The sequence below is a fragment of the Tetrapisispora phaffii genome, chromosome 8 (assembly GCF_000236905.1).
Source record: "Tetrapisispora phaffii CBS 4417 chromosome 8, complete genome".
NCBI classification, from domain to species: Eukaryota; Fungi; Ascomycota; class Saccharomycetes; order Saccharomycetales; family Saccharomycetaceae; genus Tetrapisispora; species Tetrapisispora phaffii.
Window position 1 is genome coordinate 232778 of NC_016527.1, and position 26727 is coordinate 259504.

At 32.5% G+C, this 26727-nt stretch overlaps 9 protein-coding genes across 9 annotated transcripts; 4 read left to right on the forward strand and 5 right to left on the reverse strand.

The window, feature by feature from the left end:
• Nucleotides 1-26: 26 nt before the first annotated feature.
• On the reverse strand, nt 27-2513 carry TPHA0H01080 (uncharacterized protein; the record flags this gene model as incomplete). The annotated part of the gene is made up of 1 exon (XM_003686702.1): nt 27-2513. The coding sequence occupies one exon, from the start codon at nt 2511-2513 to the stop codon at nt 27-29; it is 2487 nt and encodes an 828-aa protein (XP_003686750.1).
• Nucleotides 2514-4356: 1843 nt separating this feature from the next.
• TPHA0H01090 (uncharacterized protein) lies at nt 4357-4980 on the forward strand (the record flags this gene model as incomplete). Its single annotated transcript, XM_003686703.1, has 1 exon — nt 4357-4980. The coding sequence occupies one exon, from the start codon at nt 4357-4359 to the stop codon at nt 4978-4980; it is 624 nt and encodes a 207-aa protein (XP_003686751.1).
• Nucleotides 4981-6475: 1495 nt separating this feature from the next.
• On the forward strand, nt 6476-6865 carry MPC3 (mitochondrial pyruvate carrier; the record flags this gene model as incomplete). Its single annotated transcript, XM_003686704.1, has 1 exon — nt 6476-6865. One exon carries the CDS (start codon nt 6476-6478, stop codon nt 6863-6865), a length of 390 nt encoding a protein of 129 aa, XP_003686752.1.
• A 373-nt stretch (nt 6866-7238) lies between these two features.
• SDA1 (Sda1p) lies at nt 7239-9533 on the reverse strand (the record flags this gene model as incomplete). Its single annotated transcript, XM_003686705.1, has 1 exon — nt 7239-9533. The coding sequence occupies one exon, from the start codon at nt 9531-9533 to the stop codon at nt 7239-7241; it is 2295 nt and encodes a 764-aa protein (XP_003686753.1).
• Nucleotides 9534-10001: 468 nt separating this feature from the next.
• BRF1 (transcription factor TFIIIB subunit BRF1) lies at nt 10002-11810 on the reverse strand (the record flags this gene model as incomplete). The annotated part of the gene is made up of 1 exon (XM_003686706.1): nt 10002-11810. One exon carries the CDS (start codon nt 11808-11810, stop codon nt 10002-10004), a length of 1809 nt encoding a protein of 602 aa, XP_003686754.1.
• Nucleotides 11811-17338: 5528 nt separating this feature from the next.
• Nucleotides 17339-18658, forward strand: TPHA0H01130 (heat shock factor family protein; the record flags this gene model as incomplete). The annotated part of the gene is made up of 1 exon (XM_003686707.1): nt 17339-18658. One exon carries the CDS (start codon nt 17339-17341, stop codon nt 18656-18658), a length of 1320 nt encoding a protein of 439 aa, XP_003686755.1.
• A 337-nt stretch (nt 18659-18995) lies between these two features.
• Nucleotides 18996-21500, reverse strand: RIE1 (Rie1p; the record flags this gene model as incomplete). The annotated part of the gene is made up of 1 exon (XM_003686708.1): nt 18996-21500. One exon carries the CDS (start codon nt 21498-21500, stop codon nt 18996-18998), a length of 2505 nt encoding a protein of 834 aa, XP_003686756.1.
• Nucleotides 21501-23716: 2216 nt separating this feature from the next.
• On the reverse strand, nt 23717-24487 carry TPHA0H01150 (uncharacterized protein; the record flags this gene model as incomplete). The annotated part of the gene is made up of 1 exon (XM_003686709.1): nt 23717-24487. One exon carries the CDS (start codon nt 24485-24487, stop codon nt 23717-23719), a length of 771 nt encoding a protein of 256 aa, XP_003686757.1.
• Nucleotides 24488-24950: 463 nt separating this feature from the next.
• On the forward strand, nt 24951-26252 carry DBP8 (ATP-dependent RNA helicase DBP8; the record flags this gene model as incomplete). The annotated part of the gene is made up of 1 exon (XM_003686710.1): nt 24951-26252. One exon carries the CDS (start codon nt 24951-24953, stop codon nt 26250-26252), a length of 1302 nt encoding a protein of 433 aa, XP_003686758.1.
• Nucleotides 26253-26727: the final 475 nt, after the last annotated feature.

The window sequence follows — 26727 nt, forward strand, 5'->3', positions numbered from 1 at the left end:
ATATTTCAATGTTAGACCAAACTCTATTAATGATGTTGGCCTTGTAAATGAGAAAGTTCATTTTTATAATAGTCTCTTTCCTTTCTGACAAGTTCTAATTCAGTTTCTAAATCGTTTACGTTTGTCAATTGGATATTAATGTCTTCATTGTATAGACTTGTTCGATTCTTCAACTCTTGACTTTCTAGTAAAATATCATCCAATCTATCAGATAATTTTGAAATGGCAGAAGAAGGTTGATTATTTAAAACACTTGATGTTGGTAATTTGGGGGTCTCGAAGTCTGAACTTTTGACAATAGATGTTCTGGGTTCCAGTAAAGATATTGGGGACGCTTTAGTGTTTGAAATAAAATTCTCTAGATTTTCTAATTGTTCAGAGTATGCTTTTGTATGAGTAAACAATTCTTTGTCTTGGACATCGGAGTTAATAGCATTTTTTAGGGTGTCATTTTCATATTTTAAAGTTTGGTTTTCAACCTTTAGTAAATTAATTTTTGCCTTCAATTTTGAAGCTTCTAGCAACTTTTTGTTCTGTAATTCAATAATTTTATTTAATTCTTTGGCATCTAACAATTTTGATCTTAACAGTTGTTTTAATTCCCTTTCCTTTGGTGTCTCATCTATCTCCGATGATTGTGAAATATTTGCATCATTTTGAGATACAGCTTCACTCCTTACTTCAAGTAAATCTTTAGAGGACTCAATATTGTTTAATTTCGGGCTCACCTTAAGATTTAGATTCTCCTGCAGAACCTCTTCTGTTAACTGTTCATTTGAGTAATATGCATTTCTGTTATCTGAAGAAGGAGGGTGATTTTCATCACCTATGGCTGGAAAGGTCAAAACATCTTGCGAATGATTTGTGCTTTCCATGTATGCATCAAAATCAATCTCCTCCTCGATGTTTGAAGATAATCTTAGCATAGAAGTTCTCATTGAATGACCACTATATTGGCTTTCTCTGAAAGAATTACCATTTTCTTTGAATTGCTTAGATATCATAACAACTTTAGGCATTTCTGTGTTATTCAGCGGTATATCAGTACTGTCAATAGCTCCATTAGGACTTCCAAACTTTCTGTCATGTGCTAACTGTGGAACTGGAGAATTAGGAATCGGAGAAGTTATTTTCGTTAGATCAGACAATGCACGTTGGTGTTTCTTAATAGTAGCAGTATTAGTATTATTTGTAGAGGGAGTTATTGTCGAACTTGGTAAAGATGTTCGTGAAATCGAGTTATTTGGCTCTTCAAATTGTTCCGTTGAAGTTTCCTTTTCACTATTTATAATTGGTGTAAATATATTAGGAAATGTACTTTCATTATGAATCTCATTGATTAAAGTCGATTTTGATACATTTTCGATATCTAAATTTGAATGATCGTAAATTCCTGGACATAGTTTGTTCAATTTTGCTATGTCCAGAATATGTATAAACACGCCTTCGTTGTTATCAGTGTTTGATATCTCTAACTCACCAGATTCAGTTTGTTTAACCCAATCACTTTTATCACCACCTAATATTAATAATTTGTTATTTTTTAATAACGATACAGAATGGCCTGATCTACCAAGCATTGCAGTGTCGTTAAACTCTGGTAATTTAAACCATTTTTTTGATATCAAATTTAGGAAATAAACTGAGTTTAAATAATTATCATTTGAATCCTTACCACCTACTACACACATTAAGTGTTTATATATAATCCCAGCATGTTCCTGAATTGGAGGTGGCTTATTTGTATCTTCCTGGCCAAAAGTTTCTAAGATTGACCATTCGTTCAGCTCGGGGTCATAAACAAAAGTCTCGTTGGTTAGAACTTGATATGTATCACCACCAAATACATATAATTTATTTTCAAAAGTACACATTGAAAAGTTTGATAATGGTGGCGGTATGAAACCTTTTGGTTTTATGAATTCCCATTGTGAATTAGCATCTTTAAAATTAAGCAAATCGAATTTCACTAAATCATTAAAATAAGTTTCATCAAATTGACCACCGAATAAATATAAATTTGAATTAATCACCGAAATTTTATGACCATATCTTCCTAGCGGCCTAATACCTTTTGGACTTGGGATAGTCCATTTCGTTGTGTCTAGATTCAAAAAGTACAAATCATCGTCCATTAACCCATTACTTACATTAACTTTATGAGTGTCACCACCAAAAACAATCAAAGCATTACCACATAATGTAGCTGCATGGCCTACTCTTGGAGGAGGAGTGGTTCCCATGATGTCTATTATGTTACATGAATAATGCCACCTCTCTAAATCATTTTCATTATAATTTTCTTTTATATTTAATTTCCAAGTGTCACCATAGACATCTGATTCGAATAGACCACCATTGATATATAGATCATTGCTCGGATAAATATAAGACGAAGTTATATGTCTATACCTTGGGAAAGGAGTACCTTTGACATTGATTTTTGACCATGGGCTATAATCTTCCTCAATCGAATGGTTTAAAGAAGATGCTATTTTTTGTTCAGTTTTCATAATCTAGATATGTATATCTTTTTTTACTATTCTTGTTAGTTTAATGCCTTCATTCACTCTCAGCGATGTATATATACTTTCCAGAGTCTATATTCAATTCTTTTGTATTCTTTTTTACAAGCGATGTAAGATCAATTGATGAGAAAGAATGGCCTTATATAATAAAAATGAAACAAATCAATGGTGCAGATTTATAAGTCGGTGTTGTTAAGTGACTGCAATAAAGAAATACATAAAGAAGGAACAACAGCAAGAAGAAGCAGGTTATTACAATGGCTAACAGCGTAATAGCTATTCTCTCAATGTGTTTTTCGAACAGTTCTAATGCCAGATGGTTTGGCACTTGCCCTAAACGGTATACATTGTTGAAAAGAGGTGAGATGAGCTGCTAAGCAATAGAAGTAAATATGATAAAAGTTCGGTGCGAAGAATCTTGATCAGAGAGATGTTAGAGAAGTTTATCATGTGATTGTCATGCAGTGCTAAGAATCGTTCAATGAGACTCTAAACTAATTTCTCTGGAGGTTACTAGTGGAACTTTAATTACTTAGTAGTGGAAAAAGATGATAGAATAAATTTTTTCTTTGCACTATTATTTTTTCAGAAAAATGGTGTAGAAATTAGTTCAAGATGCGATGAAATGCGATGAGATGAAGTGCAAGTTTTTGTATAGGCGAACTAGAAGTTTCTCACAATTTTTGTAACGTGTTGAACGGTTTAAAAAAGAGAAGAGGGAATAACATAAGAAACACGACTACACTTGATCAGTACTTATATGGTGTTAGTGTCGTTTTTATCTCCTTTTATGGCGTTGTTATATATTAAATAAAGTATCTCATTTGTGCGAAAAGACGTTTACTTTTACCTCATTTTGTTGTTTTTTCGAGAATATTATCCCAAGAAGGGGTTGATTCTTTTTTCAATGGGTTCGACTTTAGTGATCTCTGTTTCTGATAATGGAAATTGTTTGTTTTTCACTTATAAATTTGTTACTTGAAGTTTTCAATACAAAGAAATTCTGGTACAGATTGGTATATATAATATGAAACCAGATGAATGAATGGAGCTTACATCTACTTGCTTCATTAATTTTCGTGATTCTATAGATTAGGCTAAAGATGTTTTCACATCCGAAGGTTGGCAACTATATAGTGAACAAAAAGCGGTGTAACTACCCAATGGTGTGATTGTTCACTACAAAACAGCGATCTGTGACGTGTTTTACCCTATCTTCTCTGTGCCGTTACATATGTACAAAACTGTATACATAGTAGATAAATTTCAAAGTGCACAATATGGTAGATACTATAGGAAGAATCGTCACAACAGACGAAGTCATCTTATTTCTGTGCGCATTACAGATTATTATATACATATTTTTGATTTAAAGCTTCGTGATCATTCTTGCTTTGTAACGTAATAGTAAAAAATTTACTTAAGCACCTTATAGTTCATATAATACAATAGGGAATACAGGGTGTTTAATAAGCTTCCTGTTTGAATTGGATACAATTGTCGTTTATTCCTGTGACATATAAGGAAGACAAAGAAAAGTAGAAGAAAAAATATTTGTTTCTATATATATATAGATATATGCATAATACATGAGTGATGATAACAGCCGGATTATCAGTCCCGATACGAAGAGTAATAATGGTAATAGACTACGTAGGTCTAACACCTTAAAATCGCTAATCCAACCTCATATGATTGTGGAATCTCCTGTTGGGAAAAAGAAGAGTAATGGAAATAATGATAAAAGTATAACGAACCATGACATGTTGAAAGATTTGGCAACTAGAGAATTAGAGATATTAGAGATTAGAAAAAAAAATTCAGTATTATGAAAGGAAAGCAATGGAAAATAAAAACTGTTAGTAGACAGAAAAATGAAATAAATAAAGTCAAAAATAAAATATATTTGGTTAATTCCCCAGCAAATAAGAATTATAGAAGCGCAATAGTTTATGATAATGCTTATAAGGATGACGTAAAGGACTATGGACAACAAGAACAAGGCAAGCTGCGACATTTGACCGATAATGACGATAGTAAAGCCAATAATGTTAATATTTGGGAGTTCATGAACGAAATTAAAAATGGTATATTGGGATTAGAGATTGATTTGAATCTAAATTATGGAGACACTAGCAGTACTGGCAGTGAAAACGATACTGATAGTGATAAAGAGAATGACAATACTAATATATTGAATTTCACCAGTGATTTTATTCATAGTAGCAGAACTAGACAAGTTCGAACCGCTACTACTGTTACACATCATGGTCATAATAGGAATGGAAATAGTAAAGCGTTGAAAGCAAACGGTGATAATGCAACACTGGACAATAATACTGACACTAGCGCAAGAAATAATGGTACAGGAAAAGATAGAGATGCAGATGCTATGAAGTATCTTGGTATTAAAGAATTCAACACAACTAGGAAGCAGGAGAAGAAAGACTAGTGGATAAAATATATATATATATATATATATNTAAAAATGTGTGTACGTATGTGTATATGTGACAATGCATAAGTTTAAGGTAGAAAAGCATGATAACAGTGTAGTGTTTTTCAATTACGTAGAGATCGAGATCTCAGATTTAATGTTCCAAATGCATCGAGCCGCACGTGATGTTGGATCTACAATTTACATATTTCCAGAAGAGTCGATTCTCCCCTTTCGCGTCATTCTTCTGGAATTACATGAGAAGAACCAAATGGTCGTTAAATTACGGGACAATCACAATATCTAGTATCTATAGTCGTAGTAATAAACTATTTTGGGAAATCCGGGGGGGGGGCGGACACTCACCTCTCCCGATGTATATTAATTAGGTGCCTTGTTAGTTATATGCGCAAAAAGGATGTCGCATTTGTGTATAACAATAATAATTTAACTTTAACCCCGTTGTGCATTCAAGATTATAAGTTACGCAACTGGTGTACATTAAATAGGCGGAATACGACCCCTTACACACAGACACGCACACACGCACACACCGAAAACCCCGGCGTTCTGATGTGAATACGTTAAAATCTTAAGGAGACATCTAGCTGCAAGACTACGTAATAATATATGTGATAAAAATGTGGGGTAAGAGAAATGTGACGGGAAATGTGTTGAGCGGATCGGAATTAACCGATCTTTGTTTTCGTTGATGAAGGGGTAACAATTGGTCGTTAATTGGTGTATGTGCAATATAAAGAAAATTAAAAAGACGTTTAACTGGACTGTTCTAACTGAATTGATTATGACGTTTATGATTTAAATGGGGAGAGAGGGGGAACCGGCGTCTACGCGTATCTGTGTGTAACAATCACTACGTGCGTACCGGAATTTAACTGCAAGATGTTAAACAGGCGCAGTAACAGTAACTTTTTTAATCAACCTGTGTTCTGCAATGGTTTCTCCTCTTTCATAATATTCATTTTCATTTTCGCACAACTCTCATAGAAACGGGTTTATATTTTTATATGTATGTTTCTCTTGCATAATGGGAAAAGCCAAAAACATAACAAAAGCTAGTAGTCAACGATTAGTAATTCAAAAATCTACTTCTCTTCTACTTTTCTCTCTCTTCCTCTCGCGCGTCGCGGAGTATCCTCCATCCCACGGAGAGAGGGTCAAAAGGTGTGACCCAAAACAGAAACCAAACTAAGTCATTCATTTTTTTTTGCAAAAATTGCTTTTTGATTTCTACGTTACTAGCTTGCTAATGGGGTTCTAAGCCTACTCAAATTTTTTTAGCGCAAATTTATAATTACTAATTAATACACATATAAATATATATATATATATATATATATATATATATATATACCTAGTCGTTTTTTATATGTCTTGTAATATCAAGATAACTCATTTTCTATTTCGAAGCACTTAAAAGACCAAACACAAAAACAAACATACAACATATAACATATAACACACATATACATATACGCATAATAAAAAAATGTCAACTGCCTTTAATATTGCTCTAAAAAGATTTTGGTTAAGTGAAACTGGTCCAAAAACTGTGCATTTCTGGGCTCCAACGCTTAAATGGGGTTTAGTGATAGCTGGTATCTCAGATATTTCAAGACCTGTAGATAAAGTATCAGGGGCTCAGAATTTGTCATTATTAGCAACTGCTGTGATTTGGACTAGATGGTCCTTTGTAATAAAACCAAAGAATATGCTACTAGCCTCAGTGAATTTCTTCTTAGGTTGTACGGCTGGTTATCAAATTGGTAGAATCGTGAACTATAGATTAAAGAATGGTGATTCAGTGAAACAAGTTGCTGGTTATATAATTAACGGTGAACAAAAAGGCACTCTGGCCAAACAGGAAGTGACTCAATGATTCATGCAAGCACACACACATATATTCGACCAGTTCATTGGTTCCTAATCAAAGCATTTGTGCGTTAGAATTCAAAAAAATGATAATGCACTACACAACTATATAGATAATATTCTTTTAAATAAATACTCTCTAAGAGGTGTATTTTACGACAAGAAATACATAACACAATACAATATAATATAATCTAAACCGATATTTCACTATTATAACTTCTTTTTCTCTTTTCTTTTCGTCAATCTATTTCTTCATATACAAGCTTGAGATAAATAATGCATTTATTTATTTGATGATATATTTAATATTATTATTATACAGTTGTTTGTTTAGAAGTTATATGGCCCAATGGTAATATTAAAACATTGAAATTTTATTAGAAACCTTTCTTCTTTTGTTTCGTGATATGAGCACGTAACACTTTTTGTTTGTCCTTTAATGACATTTTTTGCTTACCAGTGACAGATCTCTTATGAATCATCATAACAAAATTCTTCCTTCTAGCTTTTTCTTTATTTGTTGTACTTCTAACCGTATCTCTCTTACCACGTCTACTACCGAACTTCTCTCTACCTTCTCTACCTTCCATGACCTTTTGTAATCTTTCTTCTCTGGTTTGTTTATATTTAATAGGACCAGTTAATCTATCAGAATCAACAAGTTCTTCGTTGTTTTTCTTACCCATATTCATGATCTTGGTAACGTTATCTTCATTTCTTAATTCTTGTAATTTTAAGAAATCAGCAGGTGTCAAAATTCTAGTGGAAGCTAATTCACGGAAAGCATCTTCAGCAGTCATTGGCACTTCTTTAGTTTTTTCTGAGTTTTCTTCTTCCTCACCTTCTTCGTCATCGCTTAGTTCCAAATCAGAATCGTTCTTCTTAGCTTTTTCATTCTCATCATCTGAATCATCCATGTCGACATCATACTCTTTATCACTGTCTATAGTAACCCACTCACCATCAACATCGCTTTCATTGTCTTCGATGTCGTCAACTTCCCAGTTTGCATTATCATTTTCCTCCATTTCGTTGTTAGCATTTTGGTCTCTCTTCCACTTGGCTAATAATTCAATACCTTCAATCTTGTCGACATTGTCAGTTTCAACACCAAATTGCAATTTGCCTTTATAATCAACACCTTCTCTCTTTGCTTCTTGTAATTTCAAAGAAACGGTCTTACCACGATCCTTCTTCTTTAACATGTCTGGTGCAAGTTCTCTATATAGGGAAACCAACGATTTTGCTGCAATATTAACACCCTTGGCTTTTGATCCACGATATTCAACTAAATCTTGCAAAAGGGTTTCATCAATAGCTAATGGAGCTCTTGAACAAATTTCTCTGATGATATTTATACCAGCCGCAGCTACTTCTGAAGCAACACCATCAGAAACGAACTCATTTGCAATTTTGCGTACCATAATATTGATTGTTTCGGGTGGGACTAAATCGTGACAAGCTTGTGCACTTGCTGCCATAATCTTAGTAACATCTCTCTGTTTTGGGGTTAAGTATTTTAAAAAATAAGTGTAAATACCGAGAACCATCAATTTATGGGTACCAATTAATCTTGAAATCAATTGCATTAAAGAGATTTTCTGTTCTAAAGTAAATTTGTTTGCACTTTTTCCTGATAAGTGCCTAGCGAAAAGCTTTTCAGCAAAACCTTGTGGGTCTCTTAATAAGTGAATAGCACTGAAATTTAGGTAAAGTTGTTTATTACCATTATTCTTATTGTTGTTATTTTTCTTAACAGTCTTTATAGCATTTTCTAGTTTTTTACCTCTCTTACTCGATTTTTTATTTATTTTCATTTTATGTTTTAATGATTCTAAATCAATATCATCATCATCATCGGATTTCTCTTCAAAATTCTCTTCTCTTTCTTTGTCAGCATCTAAAAAGAATAATACACCAGATAAGGCAACTTTGACGTCAGCATGCAAAGCTGATTGTGTCATAATTTCAACAGCACGAGAATCATCCCAGATACCACGTTTCCATAGTTCTCTAGTTAATCTAGCTGCCCAGATACCTTGAGAATCTGGTTGCTCAAGTAAGTTAAAGCAAACAGCTTGTGTAGATTTATTTAATTTTTGATTCTTTGAGCCTGTATTGCAACTTTTCAATAAAGCCACAGCAGCATTATATAATAATTTTCTTAACTCACGAGCATGAGAATTTGCATTCAATGATGCACCAGTAGATGAGTAAGCAATCAATAATGGAAATAAGGTTTGAATTAGTTGTTCTGGGGTAATAACACCTTTATTTCTCAACATCATTAAGGATGTAATAATTTTTTCCTTTAGTTCAAACGGTAGTGATGAGTGATGCTCTAAAACTAATTGTTGCAGTTCATTTGGAAAATTAGCGGTTTCTTTTGGAAAGCATGAACAAACTTGGGAAACAAAACCAATAAGTTCTAGAAGCTGAGAAGTTGATGTTGTTGTTGACGTTCCTGATGTGGATGCGCCAGCGGACTCATCTCCAGTGTTACCAACTAACTCACTTCCCATACCATTCAACATAAAAATATCCCTTAATGATTCATAATGGTTGTACTGTTGTAAAAACTCTTCATAGTATGATTGAGGATCACGTTTAACCAGATTTTGTAACAAAATAATATTTGTTGGCAAAATAGCAGCTCTACCTCTCTTCGCCATTTGTTAATTTGATCTGGTGTTTTAAAGTATAATTTATTTGATCAAAACAAGAAAGCACCCAACTATAAACTATGTTGAAACTTATAAATAAGATTATAATCTTTAGCTGTATTGATATACTATAAGTTATGAAAGACAGACGTATAAACTTACCGTAGGTGGTTTATATTGAGATGCGATGACCTTGCAATGAGATGAGATTAGTATGTTAAAAAATTTTCAAATTATTATTTACCCGGTTTAATGTTTGATTGTGTAACATCTTTTAGTCGGCACTATTGTTTGACTGTAACGTTTTATATATTAGGATATGGCAAGCACTAGTGTAGTTATTGGAATTTATTTATTATTACATTTTTGGTCCCGGTATAAATACACATATATATAACTTTTAATATACACTTCATGTATATTGAAAAACGAAAAGTATGCAGTTATATTGTATTAATTTTAAGGAAAAGCTAGGTATCAACTATTAAACAAACCATCAATTGCATCATAGTTGATTTTTTTAGAAAAACTTGCCTTTTGCAGCATGCTCTTGACACTTGAAGCAGTTGTTGGATCTCCACCTGCATCTACAACGTTAAGGGCGGCTTGGAATCCTGATTCATTTTTTAATTGCGCTAGCATATTTTCCTCTTCATTTTCCTGTTTAGCAGATTTGCTTCTTTGTTTTCTTCTCTTTTTACCAGAAGTGTTACCAGTAGCTATATCCGCCTCTTGTTTGAGCCTCTTACTTTCTTGTTCAAGCAAGAAATCACCATTTAAACCTATCCATATTCTTTCTTTCAATTTAGAAGCTTCTTCATCTAATAACTGAGCGTCTAACTCTTCATCGTCAACATCATCTAAATTATCTGGGTCATCTTCAACTTTTGAAAGTAATGATTCTGTGGTTGGTAATAAATGCAGGTTTCTCGGACGATATGGATCATTATTCAGGGAGTATCCATCTATTTGATCTTGGAAGTGACGTGAAACGGTTGCATCAAATTTTTCCTCTTCTTCTTCTTGTTCATCATCAGTATCGACTTCAATTTTAATGACTTCTGCGTTACTTCTAAGTCTTCTCTTTCTTGGGTGATCATCATTTTCTTTCACTTCATCCTCAACATCTATTTTTTTAAATTTCGTAGCATCGATATTTTTCTTAGCATCTAATAGTGTATCAGTATCATCGATACCATATGTAGTTTTAATTCTATGCCTGACTTTCTCTCTTTCTTTAGAAAATTTTTCCAAATAAAACAATACTTCACGAGAAGATAGCTCTTGTTCTCCTAACAACTGGGATAAAATTGGATTCTTTTGTATTGCTTGTTCACTTGTTTGAGTCAATTCTTCTTTCTCTAATTGCTTTTTTATTTTTCTCTCGTTAATTCTATTCTTAAGAAAAGATGGAGGTTTTGAGCCCTCAGTTTCATCAGTATTTTCTCTAAATTCCTTAATAGATAATTTACCAGTATTTGTATTTTTAAATTCATTTAGACGTTGTTGTAATGTTTCTTCTGCAACATGTGATATTGCTACAATTTCAGAATGTGTTCTTCTTAAATTATTCATCCTACAGGCCAGTAAAATGCACGCACCGGCTATACCAGCAGGTCTTCTACCTTCATACATCCAATCTTTTGACATTCTTTGTGCTAATTTGACAGCATCTTTTATTACCTTAATTTTTTTCTCACCTAAATCTAATTTCTCTGCAAAGTGTTGAATGAATAAAGATGGATCAGCTAAAGGTAGATTTGTAATATGTAATCTCTTTACCATTTTCAAAAATGTCGCGCCGATTGAATATACACTAACTTGAAGTCTTGAGGAAAAATCGATTAACATATGATGAGTCTTTTCTTTACGACAAGCAACATACAAACATGCTGCTATAACATTTTGTGAACGACGACCTTGAACAAAGTTATGATGCAATGCCAGTTTATACCATTGAAAAGCAGCATCGGTTATATAGTCTTGGATCCTCAAAGCATGTGATACAGCTCTTAACTTTCTCCTAGCATTATTTAAGGTTGCCTCCCTAGATTCCATAGCGCTGGAACCACCATGTGAGGTAAAGGCAGCATGGGCTTGGTCACCACTAATGAAGGAACCTTGAACAACAGCAGCACCAGCGCTGGTTTCACCAAAAGTAACCTCTGAGACGATTGGATTTTCTTCCGAAACGGTACCACAACCTACACACACTAAATCATTATTAGCATTTGAAAGGTCCCTAACAAAATTCGTTTCCCCACACAATTTACAAGCTAAAGCCATGATGTTTTTCTTATTTGTAAACACTGTCACTGGCAGGATACACGTTAATAATAGTTTTCTTTTAGTGTTTGGGCAAACCCAACTCAGATTTTTCAAAAATTCTTATCTGATCTTTCAAACAATATTATTCAAGCTCATTGGTCTTTTATGCATGTGATGTAATAGTGCATATTTATTTTATTACAATACATTAAATGTTTGGAAAATGATATCTATTAATTGATCACGTTATTCGTTAAAAGTGACATATATTTGTAATTAATTAATATACAACATTCTCCAGCTTATATTGAGATCATATTTTAATGGACGCATTTACATTTTTAAATATAGAGATATAAGTTTGTTGTGTTTGTTGATCATTCAGTATCATTCTTAAATAATTGATATCGGGCTGCACGAGTGGTTCAGTTGATTACACTGTATGCAGCCTCCGATTTTCTTGATGGTACTCATATTATGGTGGTTATTCTTTCTACGTATTCAAAGCCAAATTCTTAATATTCTTTCTGAAACTAAGCTGTGGTTTAGGGTTTGAAAAGCCCGACAACGTAATGTCTAGTTACTCGAGGTACACAAGATACAGTTGATTGAAGAGCGCTCTGGACGTCTTTATGTTGTTGTAAACCTTGATAATTGAAATAGTAAAGAAAAGTAAGCATTATTATTTATTTAGATTAACATGGAGATGTGTTTTTAATGTTAATTAATTGCATCGAAAACTTCATATTTTGGAGATCATCTGTAATTGTTAATTTTTATTATTTTTTCAATTTGTGACGTTTTCAAACATGAAATGTCACCTCACCGACCTAAAATATAAATACTAGAAACATTAAGTAAACTAAAAAAAAATAGTATACGAGGCGAAATGGAAAACTCGGTGCTAAACGCAGAGTAGCAGTTATTATCATATTACTGATACAAACAGTAATCACCGGTGACAATGGGTTACGATCGTCTCTCTCTTCATGTCCTTAGAATGAGATCTTGAACCATCCTCATACATATTAGAAACAATTCTTGAATCGAGAAACCTACAACAATTTAAGACATTTTACAATTGAGAGGACAATATTATTTAAGTTTTTAGACAATATAATGCTAGTAATCCTTTACAATATTTTGTAGTATTGCTCATGTGGACATTTCTGAATTCAGACAACTTATAATTTCCGAAGATATTATTAATGAACATAACTATTACTTTTAAAAAGCCTCAAAACAATGTAAAAAACATTTTATGCAAACAATATTATTTTAGTTTTCCAATTTTTATCAGGATCGATAACAATAACGTAAAATTCCATTGTACAAATAAAAGGAAACTATTAATTCATGATGGAGGGTTAAAATTCAAGAAATTTACAAAGTATGTGAATAATTTAATGTCCTTACAAAATCGCGGAAGAACGAAAGATTGAAATTAAAAAAAAACCATTTCGAACAAACATATGATCTCAAAGAAAGTCTGCATAATTTCCTGTTTTGGAAATACGACGTCATGATGAATAAAGAAGTATTTCGTTTTAGTAACTAATTCGGCATAATAGTGTTTTCAATTCTAAAGAACATGTAATTATATCCGAGAGACTGTCGGAACGCATCCTTAGTAAGGAATGTTCGTACAGGTCGAAATACTTCGAACCCAAATTATCAGTAGAGACAAATTGATAAAATGAATAAGAAAAGGTAGTTCGTTAATTCTAAGTAATCTGGGAGTCAAATGCCCGTTGACATGATTAGTTTCTTAATTTCTTATTCCTGTTTCTCTCTCAATTCTAGTAAAATAAACTCAAGGAGAAACAATATAATGCGTTTCGATTCAGTGGTATGTACGTACACAAATGTACATAAGAATGGTCCGAAAAACTTCGTTTATGGGAAAACAACAACAACAACAACCAATTTGTCCCCATTTTCGACATTTTTCGAAGTTATTTTTTAAAAACAACATGCAACTAGGAATGGAAAGTATTAACTTATTTCAATGATTATTACTAACAGCGACAACCACCATATGATGTTGATTCTAAAACTGGCATTGATAATTGCTGATTTTATCTGATCATGGGGGCGGGGGATAGAACATACGAAAGAACCGCGTGCCGGAAACAGTTGCGCGACAAGCTAATGACGTCAATACAAGAATATACGGTTTCTTTTTAATACTAAATTTTTTTTCATTTATGAGAATCCGAGCTTATAGGGACATAATTATATCTTCTCGCTACCGGAAATGAAATGAAGATAATATAAGATTTCAAAACATGATCAAGTTACAACCAACTATTAAATTGGAAGGTAGAGAAGGACCAGAAAGTAAATGTAAAGTGGAACTGGAGCCTGCGGAGTAGTCTTGAGAAAAAAAGTCTGCTAAAGTACGGAGAAGAAGGCCTTGGTAGAAAATGAAAAACAAAAACGAAATACATTTGAAAACATTTTGAAAATAGGACTTCACTATTCCTTTTTGGTCGAAGCATCCTGATAGATCATTATGGAAAAACGGCAACTTAAGGAAAAATATCATATTCTTAAGGCCAGTAGCATTTTCTGCAGTGATAGAGAGATTAAGAAGAAAATGAAGAGATCCAAAAAAAGCACACGCACAGATTAGATCAGATCACCTGAAAATCAGTTCGAAAAGGCCGGAAAAAGAAACGTCTTATGAGAAACCTGTATCAACGGGATAGTAAAGAACAGTAAATCTCGATCTCGAGTAACCTAGTAATAGAATCGAAACGTGAAAAACATAAAAAAGTGTGGGCTGTTGTTAATATGTTTTCTCTCTGTCTACTTTTATTTTCAATTAGAAAATATATTTGTAATGACAAAAAAGATAGAGATTCAATTTTGAAACTTCTGTACGATCATATCACGGCATTGATAAAACATCACGACCGATGAATTTCTTTGAGAAAATATCGCAGCAGAAAAACTGATCGATGCATGTGTTTCACTTATCCACTAATAACCAGTGGATAATAAGAAAGACAGATCCTTGCAAGCTTTTCTGTTCGGAAAATGAATAAAGTGACATATTTTCGCCACAAAAACACCTTTTATGCAATGTTTCTCATGAAATCCACGAAATAGAAAAGAAAAACCCAGACAGTTTGAAGAGGAACGATAAAAAGATGATAGTTGAAAAGGCAAAACAACAACAATATTACTAATAACTGCGTAGAAGTGATCTATTGTATTCATGGTCGCGCGGTAAAGTTGCTGAAAATCAAGAGAAAATGACATAAATTCCTCTACGGAAAGCATTGAGAGAATGAAGGCAATACAAAATTACCCAAAATGAACGATTATAATGTTCTCGTAATTTTTTAAGTATTATGCACGTACAAATAGAGAAGAAAGAAAGTAAGCCCTCAAGATGTAAAAGAAATTAAGCTTTCTTTTCTTTTTTATTCACTTTGTTTCTCAAAACAATCAAAAGCAGAGAGAATCTAGGCGGTACCAAAGTAAGACATTCTTTTCTAAAATGGTATTTTGCTCCGACTCTCCTGTTCAATTCGATTGAACAATTTTGTATTTCCTTTCCATTCAGTCGACTAAAACAGCAAACGATACGATTGTGCGTTTTTTCACCGTGCTGTCTTAGTTTTTTCTCTCCCTATAATACTGAGGGCAGAACTTGTAGGAGTTAAGATTTTTTAATTTAATGTGCATGAAACTTATTTCCTATTGTTTTTTGTATTGCATTGCATTGTGTTGTATGATATGCAGTGCTACAGTATCTTTATAATAAAATAAACTAGTCTCACTGCAAAGATAAAAGTAACAACATCCGAGACATTTTTGCTAATCCTATTATTTTTAAAAGTATACATACTGTCAATCATGACAGTATAGCTAGTATAAATTCCATCAAAGAGTTCAATGTATTATTTCAATGCTGCAGCTCTTATCCGAATAGAGAAGGACATCGGTTTTCTCTATTTCTCTGTATGCAGTAATATTCTTTTCGTAATACTGGATCATATAGCATTAGCAGGGGTAAATAACAAATGAAGTATGTGAAAAACTCATAGTTAATGCATATGTGCCATTCCAAAAGTAACGGGCGAACGAATGGCACACCAAAAAAATACACACAAAACGAAAAAAAAAAGAAAGAAAAATGCAAACAAACCAACAAACCAATAAACCGTTAACAATACACTCGCTGAGAAAAACATGTAGACAAAAGTACATCGTGCACGGTTTTACAGTCCTTATGACTTTCTTTTTTCATTTACTTTTTTTTATTTTCTTCATTTACCCGCTATTCCTTTTACAGAGTGGGGAGGAACCAACCTTGTAACCACTATAAAGAATAATCAATATCCTTCTCTAAAAACACCACAAGCATAATAATAAGTCACAAAAATACTTCACTGAATAAAATGCTGCATCAGCACTTATCCTAATGCCAAATTCGAAAATTATTATCTTTTCAGTAAAAAAAACAAAACAAAATAACATAACAAAAAATCAGCATGATCCACGGGGAAGGAGAAGGACAGAACTGAGGGAACTATATGTATACCTTGTGTGCTGCATTGCAGCCAAAATCGCCATGCGGACGTTTTGTCCTCTTGAGAACTTAGCGTTTCGCTTTTTTATCTCATTTTTTTTCTTTTTGTTTCTTTTTCTTTCGTTAACCGATCTTTCCTTTTTTCCTGCAAACAATTTTACCTCATTGCTTCTTTTCATTTTTTTCATCAGAAATAAATTTCTTTTTTTTGTGCTCTTTTTTAAAATTATCTATTTCGAAATTAGAACGAATGTTTTGGGAGTTTACTCTTTTCGTTATTTCTCTCCATAGTAGACTTGTTTTGAAATTGGATTGACTTATAATCCTCTTGCTATGAGTTATTGATAAGAAATTACTTAGAACAATGATGAGATCAATCGAAAATATCAATATTTTTTTATTTCGTTTTTTTCGATAAATATTAATCGTCAATATACGAAAAAAGATAAAAAAATTCGATACATAATAGTAGTAAATGCGTACAACAACTGCTAAAGATATATATATATATATATGTATATATATATTACTGAATATAATTATGTAATTATATAATTATATATGCACACGCACAATAATCCATTTACATTCACTTACATTAATATTATATGATACAAGATGCATACATGAATACCATGAGACATCTATCTTATATTTATATATATAAATAAGATGGAGTACTTACTATTAATTACATTGCCTTCTTTTATTTTAAGTTCCTTTGGTTGTCATAATTTTTTTTTTCATTCAATATAATGTGTGTCAGTATATTCTTTATTCTTAATTATTGTTTGTACTTGTTTATATATATAATTATATCATGAACGAGTACATATTTCTTGTTATATCGTTGCAAACCTTCACATTATAAAGGATATTAGCGTATACAAAGAGCAAATAATAATAAAAATAATTATACACCATTTAAGCAAAATACTATTATAAAAAAAGAAGACGACATCACCATAACTTCAACACATTATTATATATTTACTTTCACATCATGCCTACTAGAACTTTTCTACATCAGTTGTTTTCCATACTGGCTCAAGAGAATTTGAATGAATGGATTTATTGGACAGAAGACGATGATGCTGTATTTGCAATCAAACCATACGCATCGCAATTTTCTGCTAAGATTTTAAAAGGTTACTTTAAACATGGTAATGTCAGCAGTTTTGTAAGACAATTGCATATGTATGGTTTTCATAAATTATCAAATTCAAATAATAGATCAAAATGTCAGGTATCATTCTTAGGTGTAGACAATTCACTTACTGCATCAGACCCTAAAATTGAACCAGAGAGTCCAGAATTCGGTAAATATAAAGAAAAAATGAGCCGTCCAGCTTTACCACAAGATAGAGCAAAAACTATTTGGTATTTTACACATCCATCAGGTGTTTTTCATAAAAATGCTGAAACCTCAGATTTAGATAAAATTCATAGAAAGAGTAATAGTGCAAAGGATACTAAAAGAAAAGCAGGGTTGACGGCCCTAACCTATAACTATTATGATACTGCATCAATGAAAAATAATAAACTAGGCTCTGGCATGTATGATCAAGGTTATGTACAACATCATCAACAGTTACAACCACCTCAAAAATCTTTTGTATACGGAGATCAATACAACGCAGGTAAATCCACATGCTCAGCTGCAAGCTGTTGGCCATCCCTTCAGGTCATCACCAATCCCAACTCCACCACCATTTTCTCTTCATGCTATAGGTGTTCAACAAAGAGAAGAGTACCCTCGTCCAATGGTAGGTCAAAGCATGGCACAACCGGCATATGGACAACAAACTTACTACGTGGAAAAAAATTACCAGCTAGTCAACAGCTACAGGGAATCAATACTGTTAACTCGAGTGTTCAAGTTGCTCCTTCAAATGTAGTTGAAATTCCAAATATTAGTACTTCTCCTTTAAATCCAGCATCTGTAGGTTCTGCTTCATCAAAGGCTTCTAACAATACAAATTTACCTAGTTTACATGGTGCTACTACTACAACTGGCACACCATTGTCACAACCTTTGCCAACACGTCCTCCTATTGTTGCCCCACTACCAAATATTATTCAAACATCACACGTAGTGGCTCCTATGAATCATGCACAAGCATATCCTCAGAAGGATATCAATGTGGATTATAAATATAATACATTAGCTAAAGCTGTTTTAACATTAACAGATATTATTGATTCAATATCACAATCAAATATGCAAGACGCTAGTACGGGAAGAGCCTCTCAACATATCGATTATTACAAAATTTCACAAACTCTGCAACTTATTAGAGATGATATAATACATTACGAATGAAGTGTTATAGAAGTTCCATAATCCATAGGCTAAAATATTATTAACGAAACTTGAACGCTAAAAACAACAACTTATAAGTTTTATAAGAGAAATGTTTCATTAATTGTCATATCATTCATAAAGAAAGAAATTCTTCCATTTTATAGATTATATAAATTGTATATTAATGCATCAATTTTATTATGAATTTTTCTAGATATCCTTCCTCTCATAACGAAAATCTTGTCTTCAAATGTTGTCAAAATAAGTACCTTGCAACAGATAAAATAAATAATTACATTCTTAAATACACATATACATGCATACATATAAACTTTTAATTGTACTTTTATAGTCACTAATCTCTACTATATTTTGAATTTCCAACATCAAAATCACTTGCTGCTGACACTGGCGCACGAATTATATAAGGCACACTCATGCGTTGGCCAAAGTTATGAGCTGGCATTCCACCATGAAGGGGTGACGGCATCATATGGAAGTTCCAATTGTTCATCTGGGGAATATAATTAGATGCTCCAATTTGATAAATATTCATTGGATGCATGGATTGATTCATAACATTATTATACATGAATCTTTGATCCGAATACTCTAAATTTGAATAGTCAACAAATATTGCTCTATTACTTTTAGGGTTAGGCCCATTTGCAACTTTAGTAAAATTTTTTTTATCAATATTACTGCTAACACAATCTTCATAATCTGATAATTTGGACCTCTTTTGGGCAAATGAGACATGAAGAATATGGTCCTTATCTATTTTATATCTGTTTGTTTCGATTATTGCTTTTGAAGCATCTAAAGTATTCTTAAAGTAGACAAATCCATAGCCTTTTGAAGATCCAACAGGAATTTCCAAATCAGTACGTTCAGATTTAGTAACTTTATTCTTACTACCACCGACTGTAATTATTTTGGCACTGATTACTTCACCAAAAACTTTATAGAAATCATATAAATCGGAGTCGCTCCAAGATAACGGTATATGTTTAATATACAAATTCGATTCTTGCTGATCATTTAATGGTCTTGGGAACAATACGTTTTTGCTTCCTCCACTGACAAATTTATAATTGCCATTGTGATTGTAAAAAGGAGAGTAATTGTAATTATAATGAAATGTGTTTCTGTTAAAACTGCTTCCATGATTCAAATTTGCCACAGTGGAAGGATTAGCATTATATGAGTACTCGTGGTTTTCAAACAAGTCATTTACATTTTCAGGCGATGTAGCTGTAATAGAAGACCTAGATACTGCTCTTGGGGATGATGACAAATTATATATATCTGATTCTGAGCTATCAAATGAATTCACAGGAGAGTAAGGAATATATTGAACATACGGACTTGTTTGGAAATTCCTTTGAAACATGCCTGTAGTTGGATGAGGATTATAATTATAGTAATTTGGAATGGCATTATTAATCTGCTTCTTGCCAGGATGATAATATTTCATGCCATTTCCATTTTTATTTTTAGTACTATTAGTCTTATTATTAGCAGATGATAAAGAAGATGATGATAAAGAAATAGGTATGTTATCCCCGTAGTAGTTATCATTTACGTCATTATCATAACCGTATGCTAAATTATTATTGTTAACATTAGGAGGTGAGCCATTAAATGAAGTATGGTGGGGTCTGCTTTGTATAGCTTTATTAACAATAATTTTATTTCCTAACCATTGAAAATCTTTTAAAATTTCTACAGCAGCTAATGCATGATCATGACTTATAAATTTTATAAAACCATAACCTTTTAATGGAATTTCTTCATTTTGCAATGGACAGGTTTCAACGTTTATCTTTCCCTTAGGTTGTTCTGTATCTGCATTATCATCATCTCCATAGTCAATATTTGAGTTACTGTTTTCTTTCGGAAAATAATACGATACAATTGAATCAATGGGCGTCACATCTTTTAATACCATACAAAACTTTTCGAACACTTTTTCGGGACTAACTAAATTCTTATCTTCATCATAAATTGGTAAATTACCAATGAATATTCCTTTAAATTTTTTATCATTAAAATTTCTTTCTCTTAAATTATCCCAATAAATTCTTTCTCTTTCCTTTCTCTCAACATGATAATTAATAAAAAGTTTTGAACCATTCAAATTAGTGCCATTTAATTCATTTTTACATAGTGAAGCTTGTGAACCTAACTGGAACGACAAAAAACCATAACCTAATGAATTACCTGATTGATCTGTTTTAATTTTCAAAGATATTACCTTCCCAAAATTCAAAAAAACCGGCAATATATCATCTATGGTCATCTCTTTTGGTATACCTTTGATATATAAATTTCCCGGATGTGACAGAGCATGTTCATTTGAAGAGATCGACCATTTACTTATATTTTTATTTTCCTTTAACAACCCTGTGACGATTCCGACGACAGCATTTAAATTATTCAAATTTTTAAAATGTGATTGAACAACGTAATCATATTCCCAATCTTCCTCTTCCTCCTCCTCCTCCTCCTCCTTTACACATCCTTCATCCCCATCCTCTTCATCTTGATTAATTTTCAAAGACTTGGCGAATGAATTTTCAATTTCTTTTAAACCTTTTTCAAATAAGAAAATGTCACTATTTTCTTTTAAAATTCTTAATCTTTGCTCATCATTTAAAAATTCATAATTTTCAATAGATAATAAAGGTATGATATTACCTTTATTATCGAATATTAATTTTTCTAAATCATATAAAAATGAATTATCTAGAGCCAACCATCCAATCCTTATGGTCAATTGATTTATATTTGCTAATTGTTCTAGTTCTGAATTTATCAAAATATTGTTATTATCACTACTGTTATTTGATGAAGACATATGAATATAGAGTATCTTTTTCCCACTATTTGAATGCAATTAAAATTTTTTAAGAAAAGAAAAATATTGAAATAGAACCTTAACCCAAACTCAACAAAATTATATCTATTATATTCGATGAGCTTCTAAAACATAAAAAAAACCTTCAAGAAAATGTAATCACTATTCCTATAATTTATAGTATCTTTCTGTTAATTTTAATTTTTTATTATCTAATTTTAGAATTAAGATGAACCATAAGAATAGAACAAAAAACAAATAAATATACAACGTTCACTCACAAATATATATATATATATATATTCACAGATTTTTATATATACCGTTCAAGATATAATTAACTTGAAATGAAAAGACTATACATAATGGATTTAAAATGTACGAAGGTAGAAAAAAATTAAACTGAAACATAAAGGTATTTATAATTGTGTATAGGGATGAGTATATATATATGTGCGTATGTCTAGTATGCTATGCTTAGTTCTTAGAGGGTCTATAATTTATGAGTAAGTAATCCATAGTTGTCTGGGCTCATCAGAAAAGATGACATGCGACGACTACTAAGTCATGAATGAATAAATGAGCAATAAGATCTTACAAGATAACTTCTTCTACTTTCTAGAGATTTATTATACTGTTGAATTTAGAAAGATAACTATATTGATTATTTATTCGAATCTGATTTGATTATTAGGAAACAATAATGACAATATTGCATTGTGTAGCATCAAAGAGAGAGAGGGAGAGACAGTGCGCGCGTGTGTGTGTATTCAAAAGAAGTGAAGTTCCGGATAGCGTTGACTTTCAAAAGTAGATTACGAATGAAGACAATCTGCCTAAATGGTATGAGCATGGGTGGAGATATATGTTTATTACTTTAATGCAAAACCTATAATCAAAAAGAGAAGCTTAGAAAATTGAATAGATAGTTATACTATTATTTTGTTTTCAAAGAAAAGAGTTAAAGCGGGAAATAGCACACAAACAGTCAGTTAATTTGACAAATCATATTGCACACAGCAAGAAACACATGTGGTTTTATTCAGTTTACTGTACTTATTGGAATTTGATAAACGGCGAGAACAAACAGACCCCTAATCAAATCGATTGGATGGAATCGAATCAGAATCGAACCGTTTTTTTTAGGTAATTTTTATTTTTTTAAGTCCGAAGGAGAATAGCCGAAGAAGAGAGGAGATGGGGACAGAGCAGATAAGGTGGATGGTTGATGTGCATGTGCACTCATATAAGTATTAATCATCTACAATGTCAAGCCAGATTCGTTGTTGCTGTCGTCGTCGTTCTGGCTGTTTCTAATAATAGAAAATAGGTAGAGAAAGAGGCGAACAAAAAACACCATCACTCCTTCTCTGCGGTGGTTTACGGTGTCTTTTGGTTCTTGTGAAAATCTAATTTCCTTATTAATTAATATATATAATGAACATAAATCAATGTAGAAACAAAAGTAGTTTGAAGACAACGATACACATGCACACATAAATCTGCACAAGGTTAATCGACGACTAGCAGAATCATATTTATATGATTCTGCTAGTCGTACTCTTTGTTGGTCATTGAGTCCATTTGCTATGACTTAATTTGAGACAGCACAGGCATTTACGCGGACATGCCATTGTGTTGGTACGCAGTAGTTTTCGAAGTTCTTGCGACGTTACCGTTGTTTCTTTCTTTCTACCAGGTTTTAGTTGTCTGATGTTCTTTGCCATGAAACTGACAGCGGAGGGGAGCGTGAGGCAAAGAGAGAGAGAAACAGAAAGGACCTGACAAGTAGAAAAAAACACAGGTACGTGGAGAAATTCAACAACAGTCAATGCAACCACAGAGTACCGGAGCAGCGGGTTTTAGCAAAAAATGAAAAAGAAAAAAAACAGACCTCTTCTGTTGTTTACTTCTGTTTCCAAAAGAGGCGTATACGACACATCTACACACAGAGATGCCACTACTAAATTTTTATATGTAAGTCAACATAGCTAAACTCAGTAGCTTTGTAACTTTTTGCTCAGAATCCAATAGAGAAACTTAAAACTAATGAATATATTTAACCTTATATAACCTTTCTCCGATTAAACGGGATTTCAATTACAACATATTTACTTATATGTATAATGCTAAACCTTCTCTATGCTTTGACCGACATACACACACACACACACACGCATACATAGACCTCTATAAAGAGACTTGATCTGCGTCGTTCACTTGTTTAAGTATGATTGATAAGGTTCATACCTATCGATTTTCGATTTCTTTAAATCAACAAAACTATAATCAACTATATTTTGATAATTGCCATCAGCATTTGTTCTGTCTTCGATTCTTCTCTTTTTATTTTTAGATCTACTCTCTTTATGTTTTTTATGTTTCGTAGTGCTTCCAATGGTAATGGTACTGCTGTTACTGGCTCTTGCTGTGGATGTTGGTTTCATCCCGCCAGTTGGAACTCTTTGGAAAAATGCCTCCACCTCAGATCTCATCTGTTGCCTCAATAGATCCAATGTCTCCATATCTTTCCTCTTCAATTTTCTTTTATCATCATTTGCCATCATCTCCATTTTTTGAAGAGCATCAGAAACTGACTTTTTGTGCGCTTCGCATAATTCTCTTGTTATACTAATAATTGCATTCTCCGCAACGTCATTTATTATCCTTATGTCATCAACGTTATCATTATTATCCTTTACATGATCTTTCTTATCGTCATTTTCAAGCTTTGGAGGAACAGTTTCCATCTCTGTGGCATATTCATTATACTCATTGCCGTATTGTTGAAAGATTTGTTTTAAAAATTTATGATTTATCTGAGACTCTTCTATTATATCATCGTTAGTATAAGAGAGGCGGTACAGTATTGCAAGACAATCAAATATCTTAAATTTCACAGTGTCTGGTCCCTTCAATGGTAAGCGATCCAACACTTCATGATTGAAAGCCCCGTTGCGTTCTTTGTTGCTTTGTTTTGGTGCCATCTTCCTCAGTGCGGGAATAAGTATCTTCGTATTCAGTTATCTCTCGATCACCTACGTATTGGCTATTGAATGCTGATGTTAGTCAAACTGAAGTCACATTGTATTTATATATATTTTAATCATCTCATCACTTCATTGTTATCTTGTGCTGGTCCGCATACATGCGTTTCAAAAATATTTAAACGTCATTTCCGTTCTTTTGCATTTAACACAATGGGAGAAGGCGGGTAAGTTAGATTTCATCATTTCAATACATTTTTTACATAATTAAAATTTTTTAACATTCAACCTCATCTCATCTCATCGAAATGATGCATACACATACATTATAACATTGCCTTCTTTTCTGTTCTTAAACATATAATTAAGATATTGTCCATGAAAATACAATCTCACGCAATTATATAATTGCCTGAATAGTTTATTCAAATAAAACTAAACAATAACAACAATTTGTGCAGATATGTCAGATAAGTCGTTCAAGTCATTAGGTTTATCGAAATGGTTGGTAGAAGCTCTGAATGCTATGAGAATATCCACTCCAACTGCTATTCAGAGTAACTGTATACCTGCGATTCTAAATGGTAGAGATTGTATCGGTGGTGCAAAGACAGGTTCTGGTAAAACAGTCGCATTTGCTGCACCAATGTTGACGAAATGGTCGGAAGATCCATCAGGTATGTTCGGTGTCATTTTAACACCAACAAGAGAGTTAGCTATGCAAATCGCAGAACAATTTACCGCATTGGGTGCGAGCATGAATATTAGAATTTGTCTCGTAGTTGGTGGTGAAAGTATTGTTAAACAAGCTTTGGAATTACAGAAAAAACCACATTTTATAATTGCCACACCAGGTAGATTAGCACACCATATTATGGCAAGTGGTGAAGATACAGTTGGTGGACTAATAAGAACTAAATTTTTGGTGTTAGATGAAGCTGATATCTTATTGACTAGTACTTTTTCAAAAGATTTGGCCGTCTGCATTCAAAAATTACCAGCTAAGGACAAAAGACAAACATTGTTATTCACCGCTACAATAACTGATCAAGTAAGAGCATTGCAAAATGCACCAACACAAGAATACAAACCACCATTGTATTGTTATGAAGTCGGTACTGTTGATACTGTGGCTATCCCATCAACTTTGAAAGTCGAATATCTATTGGTCCCAGATTATGTCAAAGAAGCTTATTTGTATCAATTACTAACTTGTGAAACTTATAAAGATTCAAGTGCCATTGTATTTGTAAATAGAACAGCGACTGCAGAAGTTCTTCGAAGAACATTAAGGGAATTGGAAATTAGAGTAACCTCTTTACATTCGCAACTACCGCAACAAGAAAGAACCAATTCTTTACAAAGGTTCCGTGCTAATGCTGCAAGGGTATTAATAGCAACTGATGTAGCTGCTAGAGGTTTAGATATCCCAATTGTCGAGCTAGTTATCAATTACGACATACCCCAAGATCCAGACACCTTTATTCACAGGTCTGGTCGTACTGCCCGTGCGGGCAGAAAAGGTGATGCCATATCATTCGTTACTCCAAGAGATATAACAAGAATTCAATCAATCGAAGAAAGAATAAATAAGAAAATGGAAAAATGTGATAAAGTTCATGATACTGCCGTGATAAGAAAAGCTTTAACCAAAGTCACAAAGGCTAAACGTGAGTCCTTAATGGCAATGGAAAAAGAAAATTTTGGTGAAAAGAGAAGACTTCAAAAACAAAGAAATATCGATCAAAAAAGCTTCAGAAATTGATATTCTTGCATAAAATGAAAAAAACAACAACTAAATATATATACATACACAATGAATAGTTTATAGACTGAAATATTAACACCATATATTTATTGTTATCATTACAATTATTAAACAATGTATTACCATCCATTTATATGCTTCTTTACTATATTGTATTCAATGTTTCCTGTTACTCACTATGTAAGGTTTTTTTCCACTATAAATTTAATTCCGATGTCAGTAACTATCCGCAGTTAAAAATTTTTACAAAGCTCATCGCATTTTTTTTGTAATTTGTAAAATATATGATACATATACTTAATTAATTAGTAATGAATAGAGTTTTTATGTGAGTTTGATTTTATTTAAAAAGTAAGAGTTGGGTTTCAACAATCTACTGCTTTTCATAGATATATCTTCACCCTTACTTGCACTGTTAGTTATTCATATCTTTATTTAATTTATGTACTAAATCAGCGGTAAACTATAATCC